The sequence below is a fragment of the Urocampus carinirostris genome, chromosome 3 (genome assembly GCF_059441175.1).
Source record: "Urocampus carinirostris isolate Australia breed hairy pipefish chromosome 3, RoL_Ucar_1.0, whole genome shotgun sequence".
In the NCBI taxonomy this organism is placed as follows: Eukaryota; Metazoa; Chordata; class Actinopteri; order Syngnathiformes; family Syngnathidae; genus Urocampus; species Urocampus carinirostris.
Genome location: NC_142351.1, coordinates 21,201,537 through 21,228,008, shown reverse-complemented (window position 1 = coordinate 21,228,008; position 26,472 = coordinate 21,201,537). Strand labels below are relative to the sequence as shown.

At 38.1% G+C, this 26,472-nt stretch overlaps 1 protein-coding gene across 1 annotated transcript in view; it reads left to right on the top strand.

Annotated features, from left to right (window-relative positions):
* Positions 1 to 821: 821 nt before the first annotated feature.
* prkcz (protein kinase C, zeta) overlaps positions 822 to 26,472 on the top strand; it is an 80,440-nt gene continuing 54,789 nt past the window's right edge. The window contains exons 1-4 of the mRNA XM_088330997.1: positions 822 to 1,076; positions 5,855 to 5,976; positions 8,178 to 8,267; positions 8,439 to 8,489. Coding sequence (XP_088187123.1) covers positions 1,000 to 1,076; positions 5,855 to 5,976; positions 8,178 to 8,267; positions 8,439 to 8,489 — 340 coding nt within the window. The 5' untranslated portion in view covers positions 822 to 999. The remainder of the gene's footprint in view (positions 1,077 to 5,854; positions 5,977 to 8,177; positions 8,268 to 8,438; positions 8,490 to 26,472) is intronic.

Genomic DNA, 26,472 nt, shown 5'->3' with positions numbered 1-26,472 from the left:
AAAGCCAAAACGAGGTCTGTTGGTGTGACACCTTGACTGTGGTGAAAATTGTGTCCTGTATATAGTGGTGTTGTGAAAGGATAGTGGGATTGTGGACGCGTTTTTAAGGATGGGCTGGGCACCCGTATGATGCGGCAGGGGTAAACCAGTGAAAGCTGTCGGGCCCTGCTGTTGAACAAAAGAGTGTGTTGTGTCACCCTGACCCGAGTGACATGGCCGCTTTCTGGTGTCCCATTTCATCTGGAGGGACGAAAGCATGACCAACTTAGGTGCCGAGGTGCCTAACTTGATTAGGTGTTTGGGCAATTGGGTTGGCCATGGTCCAAAAATTTTAGTGTGTGTTTTTTGCTCCCCCCCCCTTTTTATTTTCTTTGTTGTTGTATGTGTTTGTCTTGCTGTCGGTCACCCCTCTTGAGGGATATGACCAAGGTAGATAGATAGATAGTGTATATGCTCAGACAAATTTAGGGATTATTCAGAACTGTCTTGGTTTTGCGCGACAAACGGCTTCACGTGTAACTCTCAATTAAATAATACGCTAGTTCTATTTTATCTCCGAGCCATATTTACTCATGAAAGGAGCCAAAAATGGCTCGCGAGCCATAGGGTCCCGACCTCTACTTTAGAGCATAAACAATTGGGCTGGTGAGTTTGTCTGCTGTAACCATAGCGAGAGGTGGGAAGTATCAAGTTAACCAGTATGGCAACTGAATGAACACATTTCGTAATAGTTTTCTTCAAACTAAAAGTCATTACACTACTTATGTCCGCGTCTTTCCTTCACCACTGGTTATCTGTTTTGTTTTGAAAGGTAAAGTCGGAACATTGGCATTTCCTAGAACAAACTTGACCAAGACGTCTGCGAAAGTAGTCTGAATGTTATCTGTCCTCAAGAAACTTCCACGCCGAGTTTCCTTCACGGCCGTCGCGGACACGAACTGGGGTTTCTCAGCCAAGTTTCCCAGGCGTTAGTTCGGTAATAACGTGGAATATCCCACGATGCATATGCTAGCCTCAAACGGATCCGTAATGGAACCGGAGTCGGAGTCGGTTAAAGTTAAAGCGCATTACTGCGGGTAAGTGAATTGACAAGTGTAAAGTAATGGAAATGTGTCCATGTTAAAAGCGGTCGCTATCCATTCTAGAGCTTTCCAGACAGAAGGGAGAAACACTTGTTAAAAACGGAATCATGGCATCCCGTTACAAAAAGCTTTTCTTTTTGGGTTTAATCTAGTGTTATTTAACACGATTTAAAAAGGTAATTGGCTACCATTGTTTCCATGTCATTGTCAGGAAAATGTTTTACTTGACTTGTGATTATGGTGTCGCTGCTGCTTGCTCGGTAACGCGTTTAAAGATTCACAAGCTTGTAGTACTAACTGGGAAATAACTCCTATTAAATTTATTCTTTAATTTAAAATCGAAACTTTGAAAATGAGCTCAATTGTGTTATACTTTTGTGATAAATAATGACTTGTGCCTACTTCTAGATTAGATTCTCGACTGGATTCGTGCGTTCTTAAAGGGACACTGTGTATTAATTGACCACGAGATGTCGCCAGGGTTGGGTAGGGTTACTTTAACTTGATTACTTTCAATTACTTTCGGATTACTCCAATACCAAATATTCTAATAAAAGACAAAATAAACAAAATATGAATAAAATTACTAAATTTTGTTCAGGCTTGGGGAGTAACGAAATACATGGAATGGCAAAACTGATGTTGGCAAGCTGTTTAGATTCATTTTGTTTCTGCCGCATTTTATATTAGTTTTGCCGGAGATCAAAGAGATCAAAGCCAGAAGAGAAAGCTTACCACGTGTTGTGAGTCATAATTTTATTCCTATTTAGTTTCTTTTGTCTTTTATTAGCATATTTGGTATTGGAGTAATCCAAAAGTAATTGAAAGTAATCAAGTTAAAGTAGCCCTACCCAACCCTGGATGTCGCGTTATTGCATACCTATCAACCTGTCCGTTTTTTCCGTACAAAGTACAGTTATTCTGCATTTTAAGATGTGTACGACGTACAATAAAATCTGTGTGGAAAAATGCAAATTTGGCAATTATGGGTACCATCCGGTATACACCGACTATCACAAAACTGCAAGTCAATCAAGTCTAACGAGTTTGCCGCGGTATCCTCTATCTCGGTATCATTTTTTTTGTTGCAAACGAAGCGAGCGGTTTGATGCTACTGTGCGCATGCGTCTGCTGCCTGTGGATTTCCCATCATGCATCATTCAAAAAAAAATGGGGTAAGATTATTTTGTATTTTGTAAGGGAAAATACTACAGTTTGTACGGGCATGGAGCCGTGGAGGTTGACAGGTATGTTATTGTGCGATCAAAGAGTGCTAAAAATCAAGAGGCAGAATACAAATTACGGGGAGTCAAAGTGACCAAACTGCACCGTTTTTCTTACGTTTTGCCAAACCTTTCACGTGTTTTTTGTTTGTTGGGTACCCAGAGCAGCAAGATGGTGAAAGATTGTCAACTTCCTCTAGGTCATGCTAATATTATGTAAAGTCATTGCAAATTTCTTGACCTACGATTATCTTTAAAAATTAATGTTTATGTGAGAGTTCATGTATTTTCTTTTTTATCACTTAAATTAGCCTTTTTCAAGGTGAGAGTAACTTTTTGTTTCTAATAAGCACAAAGGGCACCCAGTTTGATATGTATTTCTAAAATAACAACTTACTAGGTTATTACTGTGTTGTAACTATTTTATGACCATGCTAATTATTGGAAGTAGGGTTAAATAGATACAGTCAACCACTAAAGAAAGAATCTTACTAGAAAATCATTGTGACCCAGCAAAGGTAAGCTATTTTCTGGCCATCAACATTTATTTAATGATTATTTTTTTTACTACTATGAGGCGATGATTGATACACAGTGTCCCTTTAAATGTTTGTTTAAAGATTATATTGTGATTTATCTGTACTTTTCCAATGAATAAAATGCCGACGGGGTGGTTTACAAGACATGTGTACTCTAGTGCAACACATTTAGTACAATAGGTAATATCCAAACAGGACATTAAATATTTTTTTTAAATGTGCATCAATTGTTTTGATTATATTAAAATCTTGAATAAAAAAAAAAAACAAACAAACATTTTATTTTCACGGCCCAGTTAAGTAGTATTGCCCATAGATCCAACATTTGTTGTTAGACATGAATGACAGGAATGCAAGTGGCTAATTTAAGATCGACTGTGAACACACCTTCACTGTTTTTAAGTGACGTCACATATTTTTTGTTTTGAACAATAGTATTAAATGTGCCAATACATCTACCAGCAGTACAGGATATACAAAAATGTAAATTATTACTCTGCAGGATATGTCAATGATGCATATTCTTTGTAGAGAGTACTATACTGACCAAAACTCTTTTATTGAATTGAATTAAAGATAAATCCTAATTTGATAAGTCCGTAAATGCCTTATTGTTGTAAGTCTGGAAAAGCTACTCCCCCCTCAATGTTGTGATGATATTTGTTGTTATTGTTAATAGAAGTGGTATTAGTCGTTTAATTAGTGCCATTACTCAGTGTCTGAAACACTGTCTGCCCGGGGGCGTGCATTTTTTACATCGGGCGTACAACTTACAAAAATCAAATCAAACGTTTGCTTTATTCATATTTCGAAATCTTCGTTCGATTTGGGAATTTCTGTGAGTTTGGCAATTTGCATACTGGGCAGCCAATCAGAAGCCTGCATCGAAAATAACTTAGGTCTTCTGCACTTTCCCTAGCGTTATTAGGTCATGTCTTTGCATATAATTATCCAAAGTAGACGCAACAGAGAACACAAGAAGAATGGATAAGTGGTTAGGAATCAAGCCAAAACCTCAGCCCCAGAAGAAATATTCAAAAGAAGCTAAAAAAATCTATGACGCTACAAAACGTAAACGTACCCACGCAACACAAACATTGCATGAATGAAGATGAGTAAATACAGGTACATACTGATGGCAAATGGAAAACACCTATGTCATATACATGCAATGAATGTGATAAGTAGATTTAGAATACATTTAATTTTAAAGTGTTGTTCTGTTATATATTCTGATTATCAATAGTTAATACTTTGCAACAATTTTTATTTCATTTTATTATTATTATTATTTTTGTTGCGATTTGTTGTCTTATTGTGTTTCACGTTGTGAAAAATGCGGCAGGCAACTTCATGGCTGGGCAGGTAACTTTTCAGAATTGTCTGCCCTGGTGTCCGGTAACCTTTTGTCACGAGTTTCAGACACTGCATTACTATTTAAATTTTTCCGTTTGTCATTTCGACTTTATCACAGAGAGGTAAGCAGTTCAGTAGCACACACATTTTGTTCATGTTGTGTTGGCGAGTTATTGGAAAATGGTCAGGATCATTAAAAAAAAACCTGAAAAATCACACGTGTGTGGTTGCATGTGTGTGCGTGTACATGCATGTGCCAGGCTTCCATTGTTTGTTGCAACCATGCAGTTGTACTTCAATCTGTATCTGTCAAACAATTTCAGGTGAAGAATCACTTGTCCAATATTAACAAAAGACATGCCAAGCTATGGAAATTCATAGCCTTTGTTAAGGTGCATTGTTTGAAATAAAGTCTACCCAACCAGCTTTTAGAGGAGACTGGAATTTGAATTTAGGGAGTGAAGCTGCTTATTTTACCATAGATTGGTGGGGCGTTGGATATATTTTAATCTCTCTGTGTTATTTTTGGGGGAATTTATCATCACAAATGCCCTTGGGTGAGCTAGAAAGTATTCCAAATGACACAGACAGTGATCACCCCTGTACTTCACAACCACCTGTCACAAATCACAGTAAATATAAATGTTTATCCAAGTCCACAGTTTTACTAACGTATTTTTATAGGAGATTTTAAAATCAAAAGACCAAACATATTTATTTAAAGTAATAAAAAAAATCTTTAGGACGCATGACTGTCTGGTAACTCCGTTTGCTTGGATTGGCCACTCCTAATTTATATAATTTAGAAAACAGGAAATGAATGGGTCTTAGAGAAATTTTGTTGTTGTTTTTTTAAAAAAAAAGTATTTAAGGATATTGTTTTTGTCCAGCTATACGTAAGTGGGTGTTCTTAAAAAGTGTGAATGATGATAGAGAAAGTCTTGCTTTTGACATTAAACCTATAATCTGAGGTATGCAAGGTCTTGAATCAATCATTATTATTTTTTTTTATTTTAGCCAACATTGTCCTGTAATGTCTTCTCACGAAGCGTAAACTCTCAAACTGTATTTGTGGGGATATATTACACTCATTTCTATCAAGTCGAGTCCATGCAAATTTTTTTCACAATTTTGTTTTGTGGACTGTGTAGTGTTCATCGAACTATACATTTATGACATAACTTCAGCCATCCATTACTTTCTGGTTCTGAAAGTATGCGAACCATTCCACTAACAAGTCCAGGTTTTGTCTGTAATTCCTCGCTTGCTGCCGAACAGTCTTAACAGAGCTGGAAGTGGACAAAACCAGATTACAGGGCTCAAAGATCACCTTGCAATCTTTAGCAAAGTAAGTTACATTCTCATGCATTAAGAATCACCGGGAACGCTGCACACCCTTGAAGTGCACTCTACGCCAGTGCAAGGGTTACACACGCAACAACTGCTCTATTAATTATGTATATTTACAGATGCTTTTAATCCCAGAACACAAAGACACATATTAGACTGACTTCTATCTTGAACTGTTTTTACTCAAGTTTCAATGCCACCATTTTAATCACAGCAAATTTAAAGGTTCAATTCAATCTTTTTGACCTGTGCTTCATTCATAAAAGTGATCCAACCATGTCTGTGTGTGTGTGTGTGCATTCAGAGATATGTTGATCACAGACCTCGCTGCCAAATTAACGTTCTGGGAACTTTGTGAGGAAGTGCGAACCATGTGCAGCCTTAGCAAACAACAGCCCATCACACTCAAATGGATTGATGATGAAGGTGGGTATTGGCACTTGACTAACGTCCAAATTTGACTAGATTTTGTGTGAGAGAAAGTGTGCTGCTGTTAAATCCAGTACCACATCTTTGCAAGAAATTTGTACAAACCATTCAATATAATGGAGAGCCTGATTAGGCATACATATTTGTGGAGGCATTTTATCTGTATGTTTTTTTTTCCAGTACACTATGGGATGGGGTGTTTACTTTAGTAGCACATTTTATACACTCTAATTATTTTTAGCGGGGTGGGTGGGATGTGAGTTAACGCCTTAAGGATTCTGTAAAACTCACCTAAAATCCCGAACCAATACGTACCCAAAGTAAATTGAATGCTGTCCTTGAACCATTTGAAGAATATGGAAGGTTTTTGTTTCTTTTGAAAGGTAAGACTAAGGTTTTGTCCCAAACGGAAATAATCCCTGCAAGTGCTACTAACATTGAGTAATCTGAGTTGCAACACGCAGAATAAGGTTTTTACTCTCGCCAGATGAGTGTAGCATGGGCATCTTAGCTGGAAAACAAGTGAGATAATAGCTTGAAGCCTTACCTGAAACCTTGTCAAATTTGACCACAATCTGAAAAATTTAACATTGCATTTTAAACATTTTTCTAATGGTAGGTCAAGGCGATTCCAAAAGTAGCCCTTTGGTTTACATCACTAAAACTTATGGAACTGTGTTTTTTTACTTTGGCCAATTTTTTAAACATTTTGTAAAGAATTGTAAATGTTTGACTTCTCTTTCCAGATGTCTATCAATGACTGTTCAAAATTGCGCCTGATAATGGTGCGTGAAAATGAATCACGAAAGACGTCACACACTTTATTCTTGTGGTTTAATTTGAATATGCAGTGAATATCTGCGCTGTTCAGAATTTCATTGATTAACCAATATGTCAGTCATCATTTAAATCGGTTACTACTAGCTGAAAATTTTCTGAGCTAAAGGAGGCGATCTCCCTTTTACCGAACAAACCTTTATCGTTCAATGCGGGCTGTGGACCGTAAAAAAAGGCCTCCTATTGGCCAAGAGCGGTGTCAATCAAAAGATAACAGGGCTAATGGTCATATTGAAAATAATTTTACGAGTCCGTTTATTTGTAAACAGAAATTATTTGGCAAGACAAACAGATTACACCAATGAAAGTCCAACGATTCAGAAATACTTTTAGATTATTCTTTTATCTGTTAGCACTCTCGTTTGTTTTTGCGTACCTATTTTTACACGGTTGAATTCATTGGATTGTCCTGGAAGTATCAACTGCATGTTTCCGGACATTCAAATGATCAGTTGACATCCCAGGGGGATATTGGTGAGCTATCACGGTTTCATAGTTTTTCAGGTATCTTGTTTTACATTGTGATGTTTTTGTCATGAGTCCATTTTGAAATGGTCATCATATCCTAAATCCCAAGAGTTGAAGCTTTCCAATGATATGTGGCATGACATATTTCTGTGTCACTGTGACATGTATTTGATTATCAACAGTCCGACGGCCAGCAGGATGGCCTTCGGAACGTTAAGGTGTTAAATAAAATTCAAAGAAATAATGAATTTGGATTTTATATTCATGTAGTATTCTTCTATTCAGGATACATGGCAGTAGTACAGTGAAAAACAACAATAAAAACACCAGCAGGGAAGAGTGGACGCTGAGAATGCAGTTATTTTGTCATTTTCTTTTGTGTTTGCAAACAACTGACCAATTATTCTTTTTTAATAAGCACCGTTTTCTGTTGCTTCTCACTGGTGTTTGCTTTAAATTAAAATTTGAATGGATTTGACATGTTTGAAATAATTATGAAAATAATCCTAACCCAAGACATTTGACCAAAAACACTAAAAGCAAAGACACGTCTACGATGGAATTGCTTTGATATCAGATACTTCATTCTCATCAAAAATGGCCCCCTTGAGCAAACGTGCATTTAACCCAGCCTTTGGAATGTCCCAAAATCTTAATTGACAAACCTAAACATTTTAAACAAATGTAGTTTTAATAGCCTACTAACTTTTTGTCTATGTTTACAATTTTTAGGACCACTTCAAGTTCTTTAATATTGAAAGGATGTGACGGAGAATAAGACGTCCAGTAGTTTATAAAAGTGGCTTAATCATTCAAATTGCTCGACCTCTAAAACCAGCAACCCAGCGAGATATGACATGACTGCGATTGACTCTTTGTATGGATGTTTGCAGGCGACCCTTGCACCATCTCATCTCCGCTGGAGCTTGAAGAGGCATTTCGGATTTACAATCGAAACAAAAGATCTGGACTACTGTTACATGGCACGTTAAGTACTCAAATATTGTTTCTGTCATTGCTGTCATGTAGTCATTGTATCATTTGTAGATACCCTTTTTTAACAATTTGTTTCAATTTCAAATTATCTACTCATAAGCTGAGTGGTTAAAAAGGAACGTAAACCGCTTACTTTCTCTGCTTTTTCTACACTGCAGTATTCCCAAGTATTCCGGAGCAGCCTGGAATGCCATGCCCCGGAGAGGACAGTGAGTGCAGGGATTTTCACAATCTTTTCATAGCTGAATTTATTTAACTACTGTTGTTTACTCAAGCATGACTGTTGGATAAGATGGAAACATTATGGTATTTGAAATGTTCTTTAGGGGAGAGGAGTATAACACATAACAACATATTATAGTGTGTGTATATATATATATATATATATATATATATATATATAATGTATAAATGGTAAATGGTCTGCATTTTATATAGCGCTTTTCAAGTCAATGAAGACTTCCCAAAGTGCTTTACAATGTGCTTCACACTTACCCATTCACACACACACTCACACACCAATAGGGAGTCAGCTATGCAAGGCGCCTACCTGCTTATTGGGGGCTTTAGGGATTCAGTGTCTTGCCCAAGGACACTTCTAATCTATTGTGTGTGTGTGTGTGTGTGTATATTTATATACTGTGTGTATATGTATATGTGGGGGTGGGGTGGATCCCTTAACCACTAAGTTAGCGGGGCACCATTTTCTGTGCTGTGTCTTGGGCAAAAAACACACGAAGTGCAGTGGTTAGTACATTCACCTAACACTTTAAAAGGTCCCCCGGTTTGAGAACGAATGTGAACATTTGTTGGCCTGGGCGCCACCAGGCTGTGCTTGCTCAAGACACACCACCTAGTTGTTTAGGGATCCAACTAACCAACCCTATATATTATAATATATTTAGTATAACTACATACTTAAAGGTTTTTTGTCTGTTATAGACTTCATGTTCAAATTAACTTTATTTGACCTGTACAAGTACCACCCAAAAACCTGAACATATGTTTCTTATCTAGCAGCATTACAAAATTTTCTGTTGGTATGCTTAATCCGTCCCTCCTTGGTTGTGACCCAAGTAGTCTGATGTTAAATTACACTCTACATTTGTAGTATGTCACAAAGGCTCAATTCTGTCATGCTTTTACTTGGCCTTTTGTAAAGAAAGGGCAGCACTGTTACCCTGCAGAACAAATCTTAACAGCAAAACATTTGAAGATGTATCTTTTCGATGTACTGTACTTGTACTTTTCCTCCAACTTGCTTTTAGAAATGTGGCTTGCAGTTAATATTTCTTATACACACAACCACACACACCCACACACGACTTGGGCACAGTAATATTTTGTATTCTGATCAGGCTGCTGAAGAAATGACAACAATCAGTACAGTGATTTGTTATGACTTCAAAGGGATACTTCCAATATTTCACCTTTTTGAATAGAAGTAGCCATGTTAAAAGCCGCGTGTTCAAATTAGAGGACGAAACTTGATTTTGCCTTTGTACGATTTAAAGCTGCAGGCTTGAACAGCCATAAAAATGAACAAATTCACGTCTATTCTTACATTTTAAGGACGGCGCACACCTAGTCCCAACGGCTTGGGGAATTTGGCGTCGACCTATTTGGCTGCAGAACGCCAGCGGTGCCAGGCTCCCCCGCACACCTGACACTGTTTTCAGCTACGTTGTTTTCTGTTCTGTTCCAAATTGTTTACGTGATGTATTCTTGTATCATATGACCATTTAAGATGGTGAGCACAGATTTACTACTCAACAAAAGAAGACGTTAATGAGGCCTGCGTCGCATAAAATGCAAGCTTAATATTTCCATGTTAGCGCCAGGGTATCCATACAGAGAATAATGGCGGATTGCAACACAAGCATGGAAGTCTTTTTTTTGTGTTGTCATTGGTGGTTGAGGCTGTACCCATTGTGTGAAACTCAAAAACACAAAAAGTTACCGGACACCAGGGAAGACAACTCTGAAAAGTTGCCTGCCCAGCCATAAAGTTGCCTGCCCCATTTTTCACAACTTGAAACACACTAAGCACAAAAAAAAAACATTGTCGCAAAGTTTTAAGGATTGATAAGCAGAATATATAACAGAACAACACTTTAAAACTAAGTTTATTATAAATCTACTTATAACAATTATTGCATGTCTGCGACATTGCTGTTTTCCTTCTGTCATCAGTAGGTACCTGTATTTACTCATCTTCATTCATGCAATGTTTGCGTTGCGTCGTCTGCTACAAGCCACGTGAACTCTTTCCATGATGCTCTTTATGTACGTTTACGTTTTGTAGCGTCATACATTTTGTTAGCTTCTTTTGAATATTTCTTCTGGGGCTGAGCTTTTGTCTTGATTCCTAGCCAGTTATCCATTTTTCTTGTGTTCTCTGTGCGTCTACTTTGGGAAATGCTATGCGAATGCACGACCTTATAACACCCGGGAAAGTCCCGAAGCACGATGTTAGTTGATGCAGGCTTCTGATTGGGAACTGAGTATGCAAATTGCCAAACAAACCGAAATTCCGAAATTTCCAAACAGAAAGAAGATTTCGAAATCGGAATAAAGCAAACGTTTGATTTGAAAAAAAATCTTTAGGTTTTTTTTTTTTTCCTTGAAAAAGTTGTCAGCCACCCGGGCGGAGACGTTTTGTAAGTTTTACGCCAGACGTAAAAGATGTACGCCCCGGGCAGACGTTATTTCAGACACTGCTGTACCGGACCAAATTTCATTCGCTAGTTATCGTTCCTTGAGGAAACATCAGCAACCTGACATTAACGCAGATGATATGGAATGAGAAGTGTAGAGAATTTGGTCAATAACTTTCCCAGCTGTTCAATTCTGTTTTGGTGTTATGATATTGCTTATAATAAAAAACAAAGTGCTCATTTTCCACGAATTAGTGAATTCATGACCGCAAATATTTACTTAGGCACGGAACGTAATAGCAAATGAGGGCAAATGACAGTGCCATTGCTGATGTAATAATTGGTGGTCAGACCGAATTGCCATCGCTTGTCATAGTTCCTCAAGCATTAAAGGAAACTCCGGTCAAAGACATCACCAAGGTGAAATGAAATGAAATGATCTGCATTTATATAGCGCTTTTCAAGTCAATGACTTCCCAAAGCGCTTTACATTGTGCTTCACATTTCCCAATAGCGGCCGTGATCTGTGCAGCCATGTAAGGCGCTAACCTGCTTATTGGGGGTATTAGGGGTTCAGTGTCTTACCCAAGGACACTTCGGCATGTAACACGGACAAGCCGGGATTTGAACTGGGATCCCTTAATCCTAAAACGATCGCTCTACCTCCTGAGCTACTGCCGCCCCAAGGTGTTTTGTATTTAGTTGGAATACCATTAGTATGTTGAAAATTTTTAATAAAGTCTTGTTAAACCTCCCGTTTTGCTCCTGTTGTGTAGTATATCGGCAGTAAACAATATAAAGTGAGTTTAATAATTTAAATCAAACTCAAATGGGCTGTTGTAGAGATGGGAAATCTGACTTCTTTTAGAGAACTGGCTTTTTACGGCTTGGCTCACTATGAAATGAAATGATCTGCATTTCTATAGCGCTTTTCAAGTCAATGACTTCCCAAAGCGCTTTACAATGTGCTTCACATTTCCCAATAGCAGCCGTGATCTGTGCAGCCATGTAAGGCGCTAACCTGCTTATTGGGGGTATTGGGGGTTCAGTGTCTTACCCAAGGACACTTCGACATGTAACACGGACAAGCCGGGATCCCTTAATCCTAAAACGATCGCTCTACCTCCTGAGCTACTGCCGCCCCCCTTCATGCACTAAAAAGAGTCAGCTCTTTTGGCCTCTTAAAAGGCTCTTCAGGTTGTTTGTTGTTTAATCAATATATTACCATTTATGATGTATTATTATTATAAAGGGGAAAAATAAAGCAGAAATAACACTTAAACCTTAACTCTAGAAAACATAGGAAACATACATTAAATATTTATAAGTATACAAAGAAAAAGATAAAATACAGAACAATTTTAACCTTTTATACTCATCAAATTCAAAGTCAACAGCACATAATTCTTGGAAAAAAAAAGCCCTTTGACCAATCACAAGAGAAAAATATTGTGTGTAAGGGAACCGGCTCTCAATTGGTGTGTAGCCGACTCCCACTTCCAAGCGACGCCTCGTAGAGCCGTTCCGTTTGGGAACGACACTAATTGGTTGCCGCATTCACCAATTCGCCTTTTCTATATAACTATATGGTAGTTGCGATTTTGAATGGTGACTGATCCCAAAAGACTTGATGTAACAAACTCAGAGGAGAGCCGTCAGGTATGCCAGGGGTGACACGCTGCCATTGGCGTTCTGCAGCCAAAGTAACCCACCGCTTTTGACTGACAGTAATGATAACGGCGTTAGGGTTAGCAAAAGTAATTAGTTAGATTACCCCCCTCCCTAAAATAAATAACGCCATAATGCGGTTAGTCCCAACACTGGTTCTCTGAAAATGATATTGACATTGTCACGACCAATCAGAATTCCCCTGCTTTTGCTAAGCAGAGCAATGATTGGTTATTTACTTCCTAACTGAGATGTGATATTAAGTGGACAGCAAGTAAAAAATTAGCTCTCTGCTGAGATGTATATAACAGGTCAATCTTAATTAATATTTCATAAAAACACTAATACCCAAAAAGCTGTTTTTAGAATAATGACATAGAACATATTACTGTAAAAGCAGTGTATTATAATACACTCCCCCTTTAATGTCAGCCAAGTGAATGCTTAATCCTCCCTTACCTACATTATGTAATTCCAATTGAAAATTGTCACTTTTTAGTCTTAATATCAATGGCTTGAGGGATCCAAGCCTTGCACCAGACGCTCCAGCATAGCGACACCCCCCACCCCCAGCCACCACAAGGAATAGCTAGCCCCCTATACCCTCCCTCCACCTTCGAAAATGTCCCCCAACCCTGCTCTCTCTCTCTCACACTCTCAGCTGTGAGGCACCACTGTCTTTCTGGGGAGGAGCTTACAGCGCTGCAGCATCACACTAGACTCGCTGGCGAGACACCGCGTACCAGACAAAAAAAATCTCGGAGATTAAGCAGAGGAACCTAATACCTAACAGCTTTTAAAACACAAGGCAGACGTTTTTCACCTCCCGTTTGCTCTATTTTTGTCCATACCGAAAAACGGAAGCATTTCACCAAGGGCGAGTGATGGAGGGCATTAGGCTGTCAGCTGTGAGGTTCGAGCAAGCGACTGCGGGCAAAGGAGAATAAGAGGGAGGCAAGGAGACAATTATTTTAGGGGAAATAGACTAAAACAAAAGGGAGTGCTTGCCAGAGAATGGGACAGCACTGGATGTGGATATAGCAGGGCATCTCTGACAAACACACACACATATAAAGATACTTAGCCTGGATAATGTGCTGAAAGAGGTGGAGGGAAAGAAGGAAGACAAACCGGTGAGCTATCTGTGTGTATATTCCATCAACCCAATCCATATCCTTTTATGATTGCATCACTCCATCTATCAACAGACAATCATTAAGAGTGAGTGTACCGTCACCTTGATCCCTGCTTGTCTGTGTGCATGCATGGATGATCTCTCTGCATCCATCGTTAGCATGTGTGCTAGATTCAAACGTTGGCCCAGTCACGCATTGCAGGGAGCATTCATATGCAGCCAAACTGCTAGTTGTGTTAGCATGGCTGATGTTCCTTGTTTTTGGTTTGACTTCCACATAGTGTTTTTTTTTTTAAATGTTCATGTCTTTGCACCTGACGGTCAGCGGGACATTGAAGTATGAACATTTTTATGGTCTTCTATTGTGGTTTCATAGAGTGTGGGCGTCTGGGATGTGGGTATGATATACACTTTGTTTATGCATGTGGTGGAGGGAAAACGCGGATGCCATCAATTCAGATTCAAATTCCTCACTGAGGTTAGATTCCTTTTTAATTGTGGTTGTGAGAAAAGAGAGGCAAGTGGATGCAACAGTGTACTCCATAATAAAGGTGGATTATTAACAACATTGAACCAAAAACGCTAAAAGATTCTTCCCATTTCTCGTCAGTGCCAACATGACTATAGGTCGAGTTTTTTTCAGCTAAATTGGTAGAAAATTTATACTGCATTCACCATTAGGCAATGTATTGTTGCTATTGTTTAATTGTTTAATAGATGACATTATATCATATAATGATTATTTCATTTGTATTTACTACTCAGTACCAGAATCTTTCCTCCTTGATTTCATTGCCATTCATTTAGTACTATCAATCTAAGTAGAACATTGCAACAGGTTTATTTTTTCGTTTAATTGATGTCTGTTAAGTAATCAATGAACTAAACATGGTTTTATTTTAATGCAAAATGTAAAGCTCTTTAGTAGTCACCAAAACTGATGAAAAGATGAATGGAAATGATATATCTGTTATTGAAAATTATTTGCAGTATAGAACATAGCCAGTAGGCTGACCATAAATGTATGTGGGAGCAGAACTCATATTGTACAAGATATAGTTTTTCCCAGGCAACTGTTTTTACTTTGCTTGTTCTCTCAGTTCAGTCACATTAAATACTAAGTTGATCTGAAATTGATTCATTTTTCTTTCAGAAAGAAAGTAAAGACACTAGTAATAAGTGTGCCCTATTTGTATTAGGAGCAGTTTGCAGGTAATCTCTATTGAATCCTCTGTGACCGAGGTATTGGCCTACAAGTGATAGTAAAGTGTGGTCATGGGCTGACAAAGATGACATGATTGGTGCAGCGATGTGCACTGTTAGCTGGATGCAGCTCATCATCAATGTTTTATTTATTAACACGAGGTTGTGGTTGCCCAATCCATATATTACATAAGTATACCAATTGTTTGATTTTTTTTTCCCAAAGGAAACCTGGAAAAAACAACTTTATGGTGGTTGAACCTTATACATCTTATACTGAAGTTGACATTAAAATTATTATCCAGAAATCTTGTATGTAAAGAAAAATCATGTTTTTCTGTGGCACATGTATCATGTAGAGGTACAACATGTAGTCGGGTTCATTAAGGGATGTTTGATACCACATTTTCACAGGCTAATACCGATCCCCAAATCTTGAGTATTCATTTATACCGACAACACGTGTTATAAATTTTGTACTTAAAAACCCCTATCTGTCTGCAAACCATGAAGTATATACTTAAAGAAATACCATTCAATCCTAACATGATATCTTTCTTTAATATTGCATTTATTTAAAGGGAATTTGCCACTCGTTTAATCTTGGGTTTTTTGTTAAATCACCAATAGAGGGCTAGTAATATTGTCTACCATTAAAATTACCGAAAGCTGTTATTGGTTGTTTCTTATATTGACACTACATATTGGCATTTCAAAACTATGTACTGAGGGGCAAATAAGTATTTAGTCTATCCCTAATTGTGCAAGTTATCCCAATTGAAAATGTTAGAGAGGCCTGTAATTATCAACATGAGTAAACGTCAACCATGTGAGACAGAATGTGGAAAAAAAAGAAAATCACAAGTATTTGGTCGATATCAAAAGTTCATTGTTATGTATGCTTTGTTGCCAGAGGCCAAATGTTTTTGTAACTCTTTACAAGCTTTCACACACTGTTGCTGATATTTTTGCCCATTCCTCCATGCAGGTCTGTTTTAGAGCAGTTTTAGGGCTGTCTTTTGGCAACATGGACTTTCAGATCCCTACACAGATTTTCTATGGGGTTGAGATCTAGAGTTCTGGATAAGCCACTCTTCTGAAACCACCTTTTTGTAACCCTGGCTTTGTGTTTGGGGTCGTTGTCATGCCACGTTTTTATCTTCAATGCCAATGCCGATGGAAGGAGATTTTCACACAAAATTTCTCGATCCATGACTCCATTCATTATTTTCTTTACACAGATCACTTGTCCTTGTCCCTTTGCAGAAAACAGCCCCAAAGCATGATGTTTCCACTCCCATGGTTCACAGTGGGTATGGTATTCTTCAGATGGGATGCCATTCATGACTATTTCTCAAAAATGAGAAGACGAGAACCTGTGTTTCTACCAGAAAGGTTTATTTTTATTTGATCTGACCATAACACATTCTCTCAGTCCTCTTATAGATCATCCAAATGTTCTCTAGCAAACCCCAAATGGGCTTGGACATGTACTGGCCTCAGCAGGAGGACACGTCTCGCAGTGCAGGATTTGAGTCCCTAGCGGTGCATTGTGTTACTGATAGAAACCTTTGTTACTGTGGTCCCACCTCTCTGTAGGTCATTCACTTGGTCCCTTCAGTTGGGTTTTGTGATTTTTGCTCATCATTCTTGGTATTATTTTGACGCCATTGGGTGAGATCTTGCATGGAGCCCCAGATCGAGGGAGATTTTCAGTCGTATTGTATGTCTTCCATTTTGTAATTGCTCCCACAGTTGATTTATTGCAGTTTCAGTCTTCGTAGCCTGGTGCAGGTCTACAAAGTTGTCTCGAGTGTCCTTCAACAACTCTTTGGTCTTGGTCATAGTGGAGTTTGGAGTGACTGACGTAGGTTGTGGACAGGTGTCTTTTATACAGATAATGAATTTAAACAGGTAACAAGTAAAGCCTTGTTAGACCGCATTAGACCTAGAAGGTAGAAGTTCGACCTCTTTGACAGCCTGTAAACTTGCTTGTTTGTAGGTAACCAAATACTTCTTTTGCACTCTAATTTGGAAATAAATTGTTTCAAAAACAAAACGTTATTTTCTGTTTTTTACTCACCAAAAACATTTTTATATGTGCAGAAAATCCAACCTATTTTCTCTCCTCAAGATTTTAATTACTCAGTCACACAGATTATCCGTGCATTTTAGTTCCGTCAAGAAGTTGTTTTCTATCGCCATTGAAGCTAATGCTGGAAGTCAAACCTGTCGTTTTGTATTTCTGGCATATGTTTGTATTCGATTTAGGATTGAAACGTCTGTTACGCACTGGACACCCAGATACTGCATTTTTCCTCACCTTTTCTTTGTGATACTTCCGTTACAGCCCATAAACCAATCATAATTTGTGAAATAGCTAACGTTTCCTTACGGCAATGTGTCGCCAACTCAAAATCTGAATGGCTAAACCAACAGCTTTATCCACACTTAGGTTATGGCTCGGGGACTGCAGAACTGATTGTGGGGGCCTCTGGGTAGATTTCTGATCCTGGCTACAAGTTTTGACTGAAAGGTAATCGGTTAAAGCCGTTTTTCTCAGAAGTTTTCTTGAAAACGAGTATTTTCAAGAAACTCAATGTTCAACTATTGTTTACTAAACAATAGCAAAAGCTAGAAACATCCTTTTTTTCGAATGAAAGATGCTTTCATTGATTCCTCTCTGAGCCAAGCTCAGAAGCAGATCTAAGGGACAGAAAGCTTTTCATTCAAGCTTTCTTTTGACATGGCTACATAACAAAATTCTCTGTACGCCTACAAAAATAAGTCAGAATGGTAAAAATTGTCTGTCACTGGTTTTCCAGAGGGGTAGCACGACGGCGCGTGTGCGGCACAGTTCTGAGGTCATGAGATCGAACCTCCTGTGTGGAGTTTGCATGTTCTCCTCGTGCTTGCGTGGGTTTCCTCCCCCATTCCAAAAACATGCTTGTCAGGATAATTGGCCAGTCCAAATTGTCCCTGGGTTTAAATGAGCGAGCGAATTGTCTGTCCCTGTGTGCCCTGCAACTGGCTGGCAACCAGTTCAGGGTGTCCCCTGCCCACTGCCCCAGGATGGCTGGGATGGGCTCCATTACCCCCACGACCCTACTGAGGATAAGCGGTGCAGATAATGGATGGTTTTCCAGATTGGGAGAAGCTTCTGGCATTGAATAAGTTAAAAATATACCTTATTATATACCTATAATTAACATGATTCAGATATTTTACAAGGCAGCAGAGAAGGCCTCGCAGGCCCTGGGGGCCTACCGCTGGTGTAATATGATTCACAAAAAAGAAAAAAGATAAACTTCTATTCTTGAGTTGGAGTCCATCATACTGCTGGTCAATCTTAACCTCATCTGAAACAAATTTTTTTTTCCAGCATTTTACAAAAGTTAGCAAGACTGGGTAAACACTAACATAAAATAATTTTCAGAAAGTAGATGTCACAGAGTCATTCCCTTGCGTGATTGCACTTCTTTAAAAGAATCTGCTCAGTTGGTGGCAATTAAAATATGTATTTCAGCTCTCATTATGGTTTCCACTAATGAGAGCTGATGAGTATGCTGCGAGACTCCACACCTATAATACTCAAAACACTTCTCTGCTCGCAAGACTCTTCAGCAGCTCCAGAAATAGCACAAGTGCTTTTGTAAGGTGTCAGTCCTCCCTGCTGCACTGCAGCACACCCGCATATTTGTGTCATTGCTACTCATGATGACGTGTATAAAGATGATGACGAATACCTGTTTAGAATGTTGACACCACACATTTCAAAAGGAAGTACTAACTTTTTTAAATTATTTTTTAAATCATCTTTAATAGTTTTTTTTTCCAATTCAGACAAAGCTTAAAAAATATACTAAATGTTGTTGATTAATAAAAAGTCTGCCTTTCCTAATAACTGATCATCTATTCCAGTATATAACTAATTATTTCAATAAAATGAAGCAAGAATTAACATTTACCAATCATTGTAAATGTTGGATTTCTGTTAACGCTGCAAAAGCTGGCCCAATTCGTGATAAAATTATGAGTTGATGAATGAAAATGTCTGCTTTTACTGTATGTCTATATAATCTGAATTTTTATAGCGCCTTTCAAGTCTCAGAAGACCTTCCAAAGTCCTTTCCAATGTATTTACCCATTCACACAGACACTCAAACACCAATAATGGAGATAGGGTTGCTTATCAGGGTTCAGTGTCTTGCCCATTGACATTTAACTCGGAGGAACCAGGAATTGAACCTGCAACCTCTCTGTCCCAAGACGAGCGCTCTACCTCCACGCATTAATGCAAAATTTATCCACGAAAGCACACCTATTGTAAATCACAAACAAGAAACGACAACCCAAACAAAATAAATCTTTTGTAGTTTGCATCTTTTCAGCTTTTTAAATTTCATCGTAAAGGGAAAAAAAAGATACATTAGAGTAAAAGCTTCACAATGACATCAGGCAGCGGAAATAAAAGTAATTTTTGGTCCATCTTTAGAGGTGTGAGACTCTGTAATAGATGTAGACTTAACTATTTACCAAGTCATATTATTGATACAATTGATTCCTATTATTAATTTTGTTTGACTGGTATTTTCTTGTCATTTTCCGTTTTAGTGAAATCTCCACCACTTTACTTGAATTCATATGTTTTGTCATGATCAGTGATCATCGAAGGAAATTGACTTGACTTCTTCTTCCAACTTTTTCTGCAGAGCTGAATTTTTCAATAGTAGTTTTGTTATTATTGCTTTGACTGTGGCACAGCAGAGCACCATTGTTCTACTCCCAACAGTCTGTGCTTTGTGTATTCACCAGAATAAACCTATTGGAAATGAGAGGCTTATTATGACAGCACAGGGATAGTGTGAAGCTGGTCTTTATTTGTGCACAGAAACACAACCAGGACGTGACATGATCACGGTTCACTTATTATAAAGTAGTAAACAACTATCATCTTTCAATAGTGGAGTTTTGGTCTGTGAAATGGGAAATGAACGTTTTTTTTTATCTGGCTGCTATTTTGCCAGTGACATTTTGCTACTTCTAAATTTGAAGTTTGCATCTGTTTGGTAGTGTATCTGTCCTTGCCCAACAACCCCATGCCCCCTCAAGGCACTCAACGTTGATGCACCCTCTGATGTTATGGCACTCAATTGACAATTCACTACAGCTATAATAGCTTGGATCGAGCAGTTGGCATGCGTATCATTTGTTTACAGAGTGGGGAACCCGGCATGCAAAGGGAGAATTACAGAATGCAGCATCATAATTTCTAATGGCGAAATCCTATTAAAAAGGATTCAGTTTCAGTTTTTCAGATCAAAATTCTTTATAACTGCTGATATATTTGATGTATTTCAGCCATAAAAAGACAAAAATGTTCTTTGCACATTTTTTACACACAACAATAGAGCTGGTTAGCATAATTTATAACAACTAAGGTGCTCAAAGATGACTTACATTGCAGTCTGTGTTAATGGTTTCATGTAAAAATGAACACTGATTGGGCGATAAGATCTCGTTAGGCAACTTTGTAGTGTGAAGCAGAGGGTTGCTTGGCAACAGTTTATCGACTGCTCTTTTGCTGTGCAATATTGAACAACTATTTAGTGTCAGAGACACATTAGGATTAATAGCATTTTTAACTACAGGCTGCCAGGATTAAATTGGTCACCGCCAGGGTCTCAAACTTGTGTTCTTAAAAAATGTAATCATATTTTTTTTACATATACACATGTAAAGTTAATCCAAAGAATTTTAAGGAATCTCATATAAAAGATTAGAAACAACATTGTGAGCTCTAGAGCTGCAACAACGTATTGATTAAATCGATTAAAATTGATGATTAGACAAGAGGTGGAAGGCGAACTAAGGAGCTGTTCTCAAAGTCTACAGTGAATTCAACTCATAAAACACGACGGACACGGAGGAAACAGTTCGATCGAAGTCTGCAAAAGTGTGGGAGCAGTCAACACTTCACAAAACAAAAAAAGGGATGGGCAAGCCCCCAGACGCCCCAAGACCGTCCAACACCTGGGTCATACCCAATTCTATGGGGAACACTGAACTGTATTGGTATTGTATATTGGTTTTGCATTGATTTTTGTCCTCACACACTATCGTCTTCTGGAGCACAATACGATTACTTGCAAGATCTGCTTCTGAGATTGGCTCAGAGAGGAATCACACCCATCCGATAACTACTTTACCATTTATTCCAAACCCATGGGTAAAACAACACATCTGATCTGATCTGATCTGATCACATGATTACATCAAACGATATAATACTGGTCGCTGAGTGTCACACTATAATAATTGATGAGAAACAAAAGTGAAAGTATCTGGCCAGCAGACCAACTGACTTTGGAAGATAAAGATTAGCCCACCTGTTGAGAAAGGAGCTAATTATTTAGGGTAATCTTAAACAATGATGCAATGTATTTCTAAGGAAGCATAGATAGGGAGGAGAGGCAGATTTTAGGGAGGTGAGACAGCCAGGTGCCATATCTGAAGGACTTCATATGATTAAAGACCGTGAGGCGCAATCTTCGTGTCTGAAGGGGAAAATTAACTATATAAGGTGATACAATTGTAACAAAAGACAAACAACACATGGATATAATCTTTGGCTTTGTTAAGGTACTTTTGAGGATAAAATCATACAAAGGCACATTCAAACTATAATCAAACTATAATTTTCTCACATTTCCTTTCTTTTGTGTCTTTTATGCATATCCAGCTACATTTTCCTTTAGTGGTTTTCAATGCAGCCATCATTGTAAGCTCTTACGGGAAGGTTAAAAATTGCTCTTCTTGTCAAAGGAGAGGCAGAAAACCTTAGCATTTGGCTCTCCGAACACCACAATGGCCAAGACAAGCAAAGCCTATAGTAACTTAGGACTTTCGTTATCTCGTCCTTTGGCTCTAGTAGTCTGCAAATTCATAACTTCAGTGTAAATAACTATAGCAAAAGAAATCATTCTGTCAATCAGACGACAAACATATGGAATAACACAGCATGCAAATAAAGTAATGGCTAGCAATGTGAAAATTACTGGTGCAAACATTGTAATCTTTTGTCTGAATATTAAATTTTGAAAAAGGGACTCAAAACTGGAGTCCCCAGACTATGTGAGTCTTTGATCAATGAGTTCTTCACATCAGTCATTATGTGTATGGCGTCTTTCATTTGGGTGCTGTTGGTGTTGTCGGTAACATATGTGCAGCATGAATTTCCTATCATAGCACAAACTCCTCCTTTCTCTGCAGTTATTAGGTCTAGTGCTAGTCTGTTTTAGGGCCGAAATTTCGTTATTTTGGAGTTGTTCTGTTTTAAGTGAGGCGTTCACAAAACTTTGGAATCTGTAGTCTAATATTTCTAGACGTAACAGGGAAAGGGATAACTTCTGATCCAACTGAGCAGTGTTTGAACTCCTTGGTTACATCGGTTCCATAGACTAAATCATGAGCTATAAATTTGGCGGAGGTGAATTCCCGTTCGGTACGGCTCTGTGTTGTATGCGTCTCATAGTTCAGATTTGTGGGTTGGTTGGCTGTTAAGACATGTGCAATGTTGGTTATTTTGACGGGATTGCATATTCCTGAAGCATTTACAGGTATCGATGAATATGCTCTCCACCCACACACCCTTCACACCCAAACTAACACAGTATAATTTGTTTGTATCTTATTCTCATCTAACGGTACTGTTTCATCGCATCGTTGAATATCTAATCTATCCAGATTAACTCCTGTGCCTTTCAAATGACCACAAACAGGGAAACACCATGCTTCGCCCATGGTGTTTGCATGGAATCAAATTATGAGGTGAAATTGTAGTGGGTAAGCCAATGTATGCTTCTCGAATGTGTTTGGGTAGTGGTTGGTGATCTGCCAATTTTTCTTCACCTTGTGTGACCTGCATGGTTCTTAATGCATCATTCCTAGCCATGGCTCTAGCATACAGTATATGCGTGGTTGTGAGACAGAAGTAGGCATGTAGGAGCATACAAAACAGTTGCTGCAATTCTTTTTCTTAGCAACTAATTTAGCATATCAATACCATCTGTTGGAGTGGAATGGGTGTTCGTGTTCACTTTTGTTGATGCCCAATTTCTATAATGGTCCTCTTCTGGTTCTAGTTGATTATGTGTGTTGAAAATAAACGATTTGGTTTGGACTCTTAGGTATGCGCCAACTTTGCCCACATCTAGACCCACATGTTCAGTTTGGAAAACCCATTTTTGGGAACTTGCTATACATTCCCAATAACCAATATGGATCGTTTCCAGACACCTCAACCTTCACCCACATGTTCACGCTACCCGGTTCTTCCGGATTAACGACTAGACCAAGGGCCTTGTTCTTCTCATAGTCTCGTTTTTGGTAAATACTTGTAATGTTTTGGTTAGCCACCGTTGCTTCAGTGTTGAGTGACCAGGCTACCAATTGCCCATAACCTTGGTAGCCTGAATGCAAAAAAACAGTCTAATTTACATTCAAGATAAGGAAACCGCTCCATCTAAATAGCAGTACTGATTGGACAGTGATGCTATTAATTTCCCACCTATCACATAATTCTTCAGAGATGATCGCTGGAAATCTTTTATTTAAAAAACTAACACGGTCATTTTCAAGTTGATGAAATTATGATACATCTTTTTACCAAGATCCATTCAAAGATATAAGATGGTTCTTAAATGTATGTGTTCGTATACATCAGAAGTAGGCAATCTTGTTGAGTGACAGGTTAGATTGGGTTAAAAAATTCCCGGAGGAAGAAAAAAAAGGTTGATTTGATTTTTTCGTATCTGCCGGTAGTCTCAAAACTGATACCTCTGCAAAACGTGATAAATTAACATATATTCGTGGATTATGTCCTTTCTTAAAGCACCAATTCATTATTAGGCATTTAGGAACTCCAAAGGCTAGCTCGGAAGTGTTTTTTCCTCCTTATTTTTTTGCATGAAATGTCATAAAATATATTGATAAAGTACATGATAAAGAATAGCAAATACAAAAAAATGCAGCCAGCTATTTGACTGTTGACGTTAAGCACGGTATGCAACTAAGGGACAGTGTCTAATATTTAGTGGCTCCTAGTGGTAGAAAAAAAAGCACCCTTCATGCAGCAGGAAAAAAACACATTTGATTATTATCCAAATACAGTACATAACTATAACTAACATAAAAACATGCGTTTTAAAAAATTATTCTTAGATTGTGAAATTTATTAGATTAGACTCAACTAAAGGGAGCTGACACGATTGGCCGCCATCTTGCTGCTAAGGGTACCCCAAAAAACAAAACTGCCCTTTTTATCTTTTGTTTTTATCTTTCATACCATTTCCTTTTTTCTTCAATTGTTCTCTATTGTTCTGTTTTTCTTGTTTTCCTTTTCTTTATTACCTTTTTCCCTTTTAAGTCTTTTTTCATGCTTCTTGTCTTTTTTCTTTATTTTTTTCTTTTCTCTTTCAACCCTTTTCTCGTAATGTTTGTTTTTTTTCCTTTTTCTTTGTCCCTCTTTACCCGTATTCCTATTTACTTTTCTTTTATAATCTTTTTATTCTTTACTTTTTTCTTTCTTATTTTCCTTTTCGTATATTTGTTTTTTTTACATTTCTTTCTGTCTTCGCAAAAGGATGGACAAAAAATGAAAGGTAAAATGTTGCAGTCTGATCACTTTGTGTCTCCATAGTTTGTATTCTTCCCTGTGGTTTGTAGCACTTGCTTTTTGTCACACTTCACAATACAGTAAAAGCTAGGGGCCAAATATGACACACTGTCCCTTTAATGCCTTATAAAAACTATACTGTATTTCTTATCGAGGGAAGACACCCAAATAAACACTAGTGACAAGACACATTTTTGTGAGTATTCTTTTTACCATTTTACAAATATTTTTAACATTTTCGTTGGGAAGGCTGATTGAAATAGGCCTGATGGGCCGCATGTGGCTTAGTTTGCCCACCTCTGGTTTACACAATTCAAGCTTTTGAACGAGCCGATCATTCTCTTTCAATATTATTCACATATCTATTGTTATTCATATTGCTATTTAATTGTTCCCCAGCCTAAGGGAAATGTTTCATTCATGCGTTTATAACTCTTCACTTAGAGGCAGCAAAGTTAATCTCCTAGTTGACGGTCAGCTAGAGTGTTTAAGTCTTATGAGTGTCCCTATTTTCAAACAGTGATAAAGGGCCTTCAACCTCCTTTCTATTTTAAATAACTGGGTTGGAACTAAGGCTTTAAGAGTCTCGACTGGTGTGTTACCTTGTTTGAATGTGGGTCATATACTTGGCCTGATAAGGAAACAATATATTATGGCGAGTAGAGGGCTTTTAGAGCAAGATCATTTTCATGTAAAGGCTTTCGCTATCATGCAATTCTCTTCTGTATTCAGCATTATGGATTACTACTCGTTTATCTCGCAAACCTTTCTTATTTCCTCCGACAAGTCTGAAGTAGTTGTCCACAACATGGCAGCCTCTCAGGGAGCAGTGTATAAGAGTATCGTGTCTACGAGGAGAAGCTTATCCAGTGAAAAGCTCTCTATCCCTTGCATAAAATAGTCTTGAAACTGTGGACTCAATTTCTTCCAGAAATTGACTAATAAGATCATACATACGGACTATTAAGCTGCAGTAATTGGAAGTTAAAGGTAGGGCTGCATTTGGGGTAAAAAAAAAAAATTGTGATTTTTCAGACCTGTACTGTATTGCAATTTCAATGTGATTTGCAATTTTTCAAGAAAAGTGCATTTCTATGCTTGTTTTAATTTTGGGGAGAATTTAAACATGACGTGCAAACTTACCTTGAGATGATGTCCTTAGAAACCAAAGGTATATGACTGTAACAAAATAAAAAAGTAATTGCAGTTGAATAATTAGTCGTTATTGTCATTATACAAAAGTTCAACGTAATTGGAGGGCTACTCCTTTAAATGTATGAAAACAATTTAGAGAGAGGCTGGCTAGCTACATGCTAGCGTCGGGTAACTGCGGCTTCTGCAAGGTCTTTGTTATGATTAAAATACAAGAGTCATAAATGTAGCCGTTTTTCACGAGTAGTAGCTCCAAGTCATCCATTTCATGGGTAGCCTAGCTGATAGCTTTCCTTTCTGACGCCGCCTCAGTCCATTACCGAACTCGATAAATATCCAGGCAGCGTTCGCTGGTGATCAGCTTTTCTTTGTGCTTTTCTGACTTTTTTCAGAGCCTGATTTAATTATAGAATGTATTTTCAATGTAACGAGCCACTAAAGCTACGAGCTGTGATGTTTGTTTTGGTGGCCATTTGTTTGACTGACTGGCAGCTTACACCAGCCTCTCAAAGTCGTGAACACACGTTTCGCGAACTTTGCCTTGCCTTTCAAACCTGCTTCTGATAGCCCGGCGCTGTTAAACCACAAAATGTGACAATTCTTGTTGGCCAAACACTCCATCACTTAAACATACTGGAACTACGAATCCTTGGAAAAAAGGCAGTGAATTGCATTACATGACATCGCGATATAGAATCGAT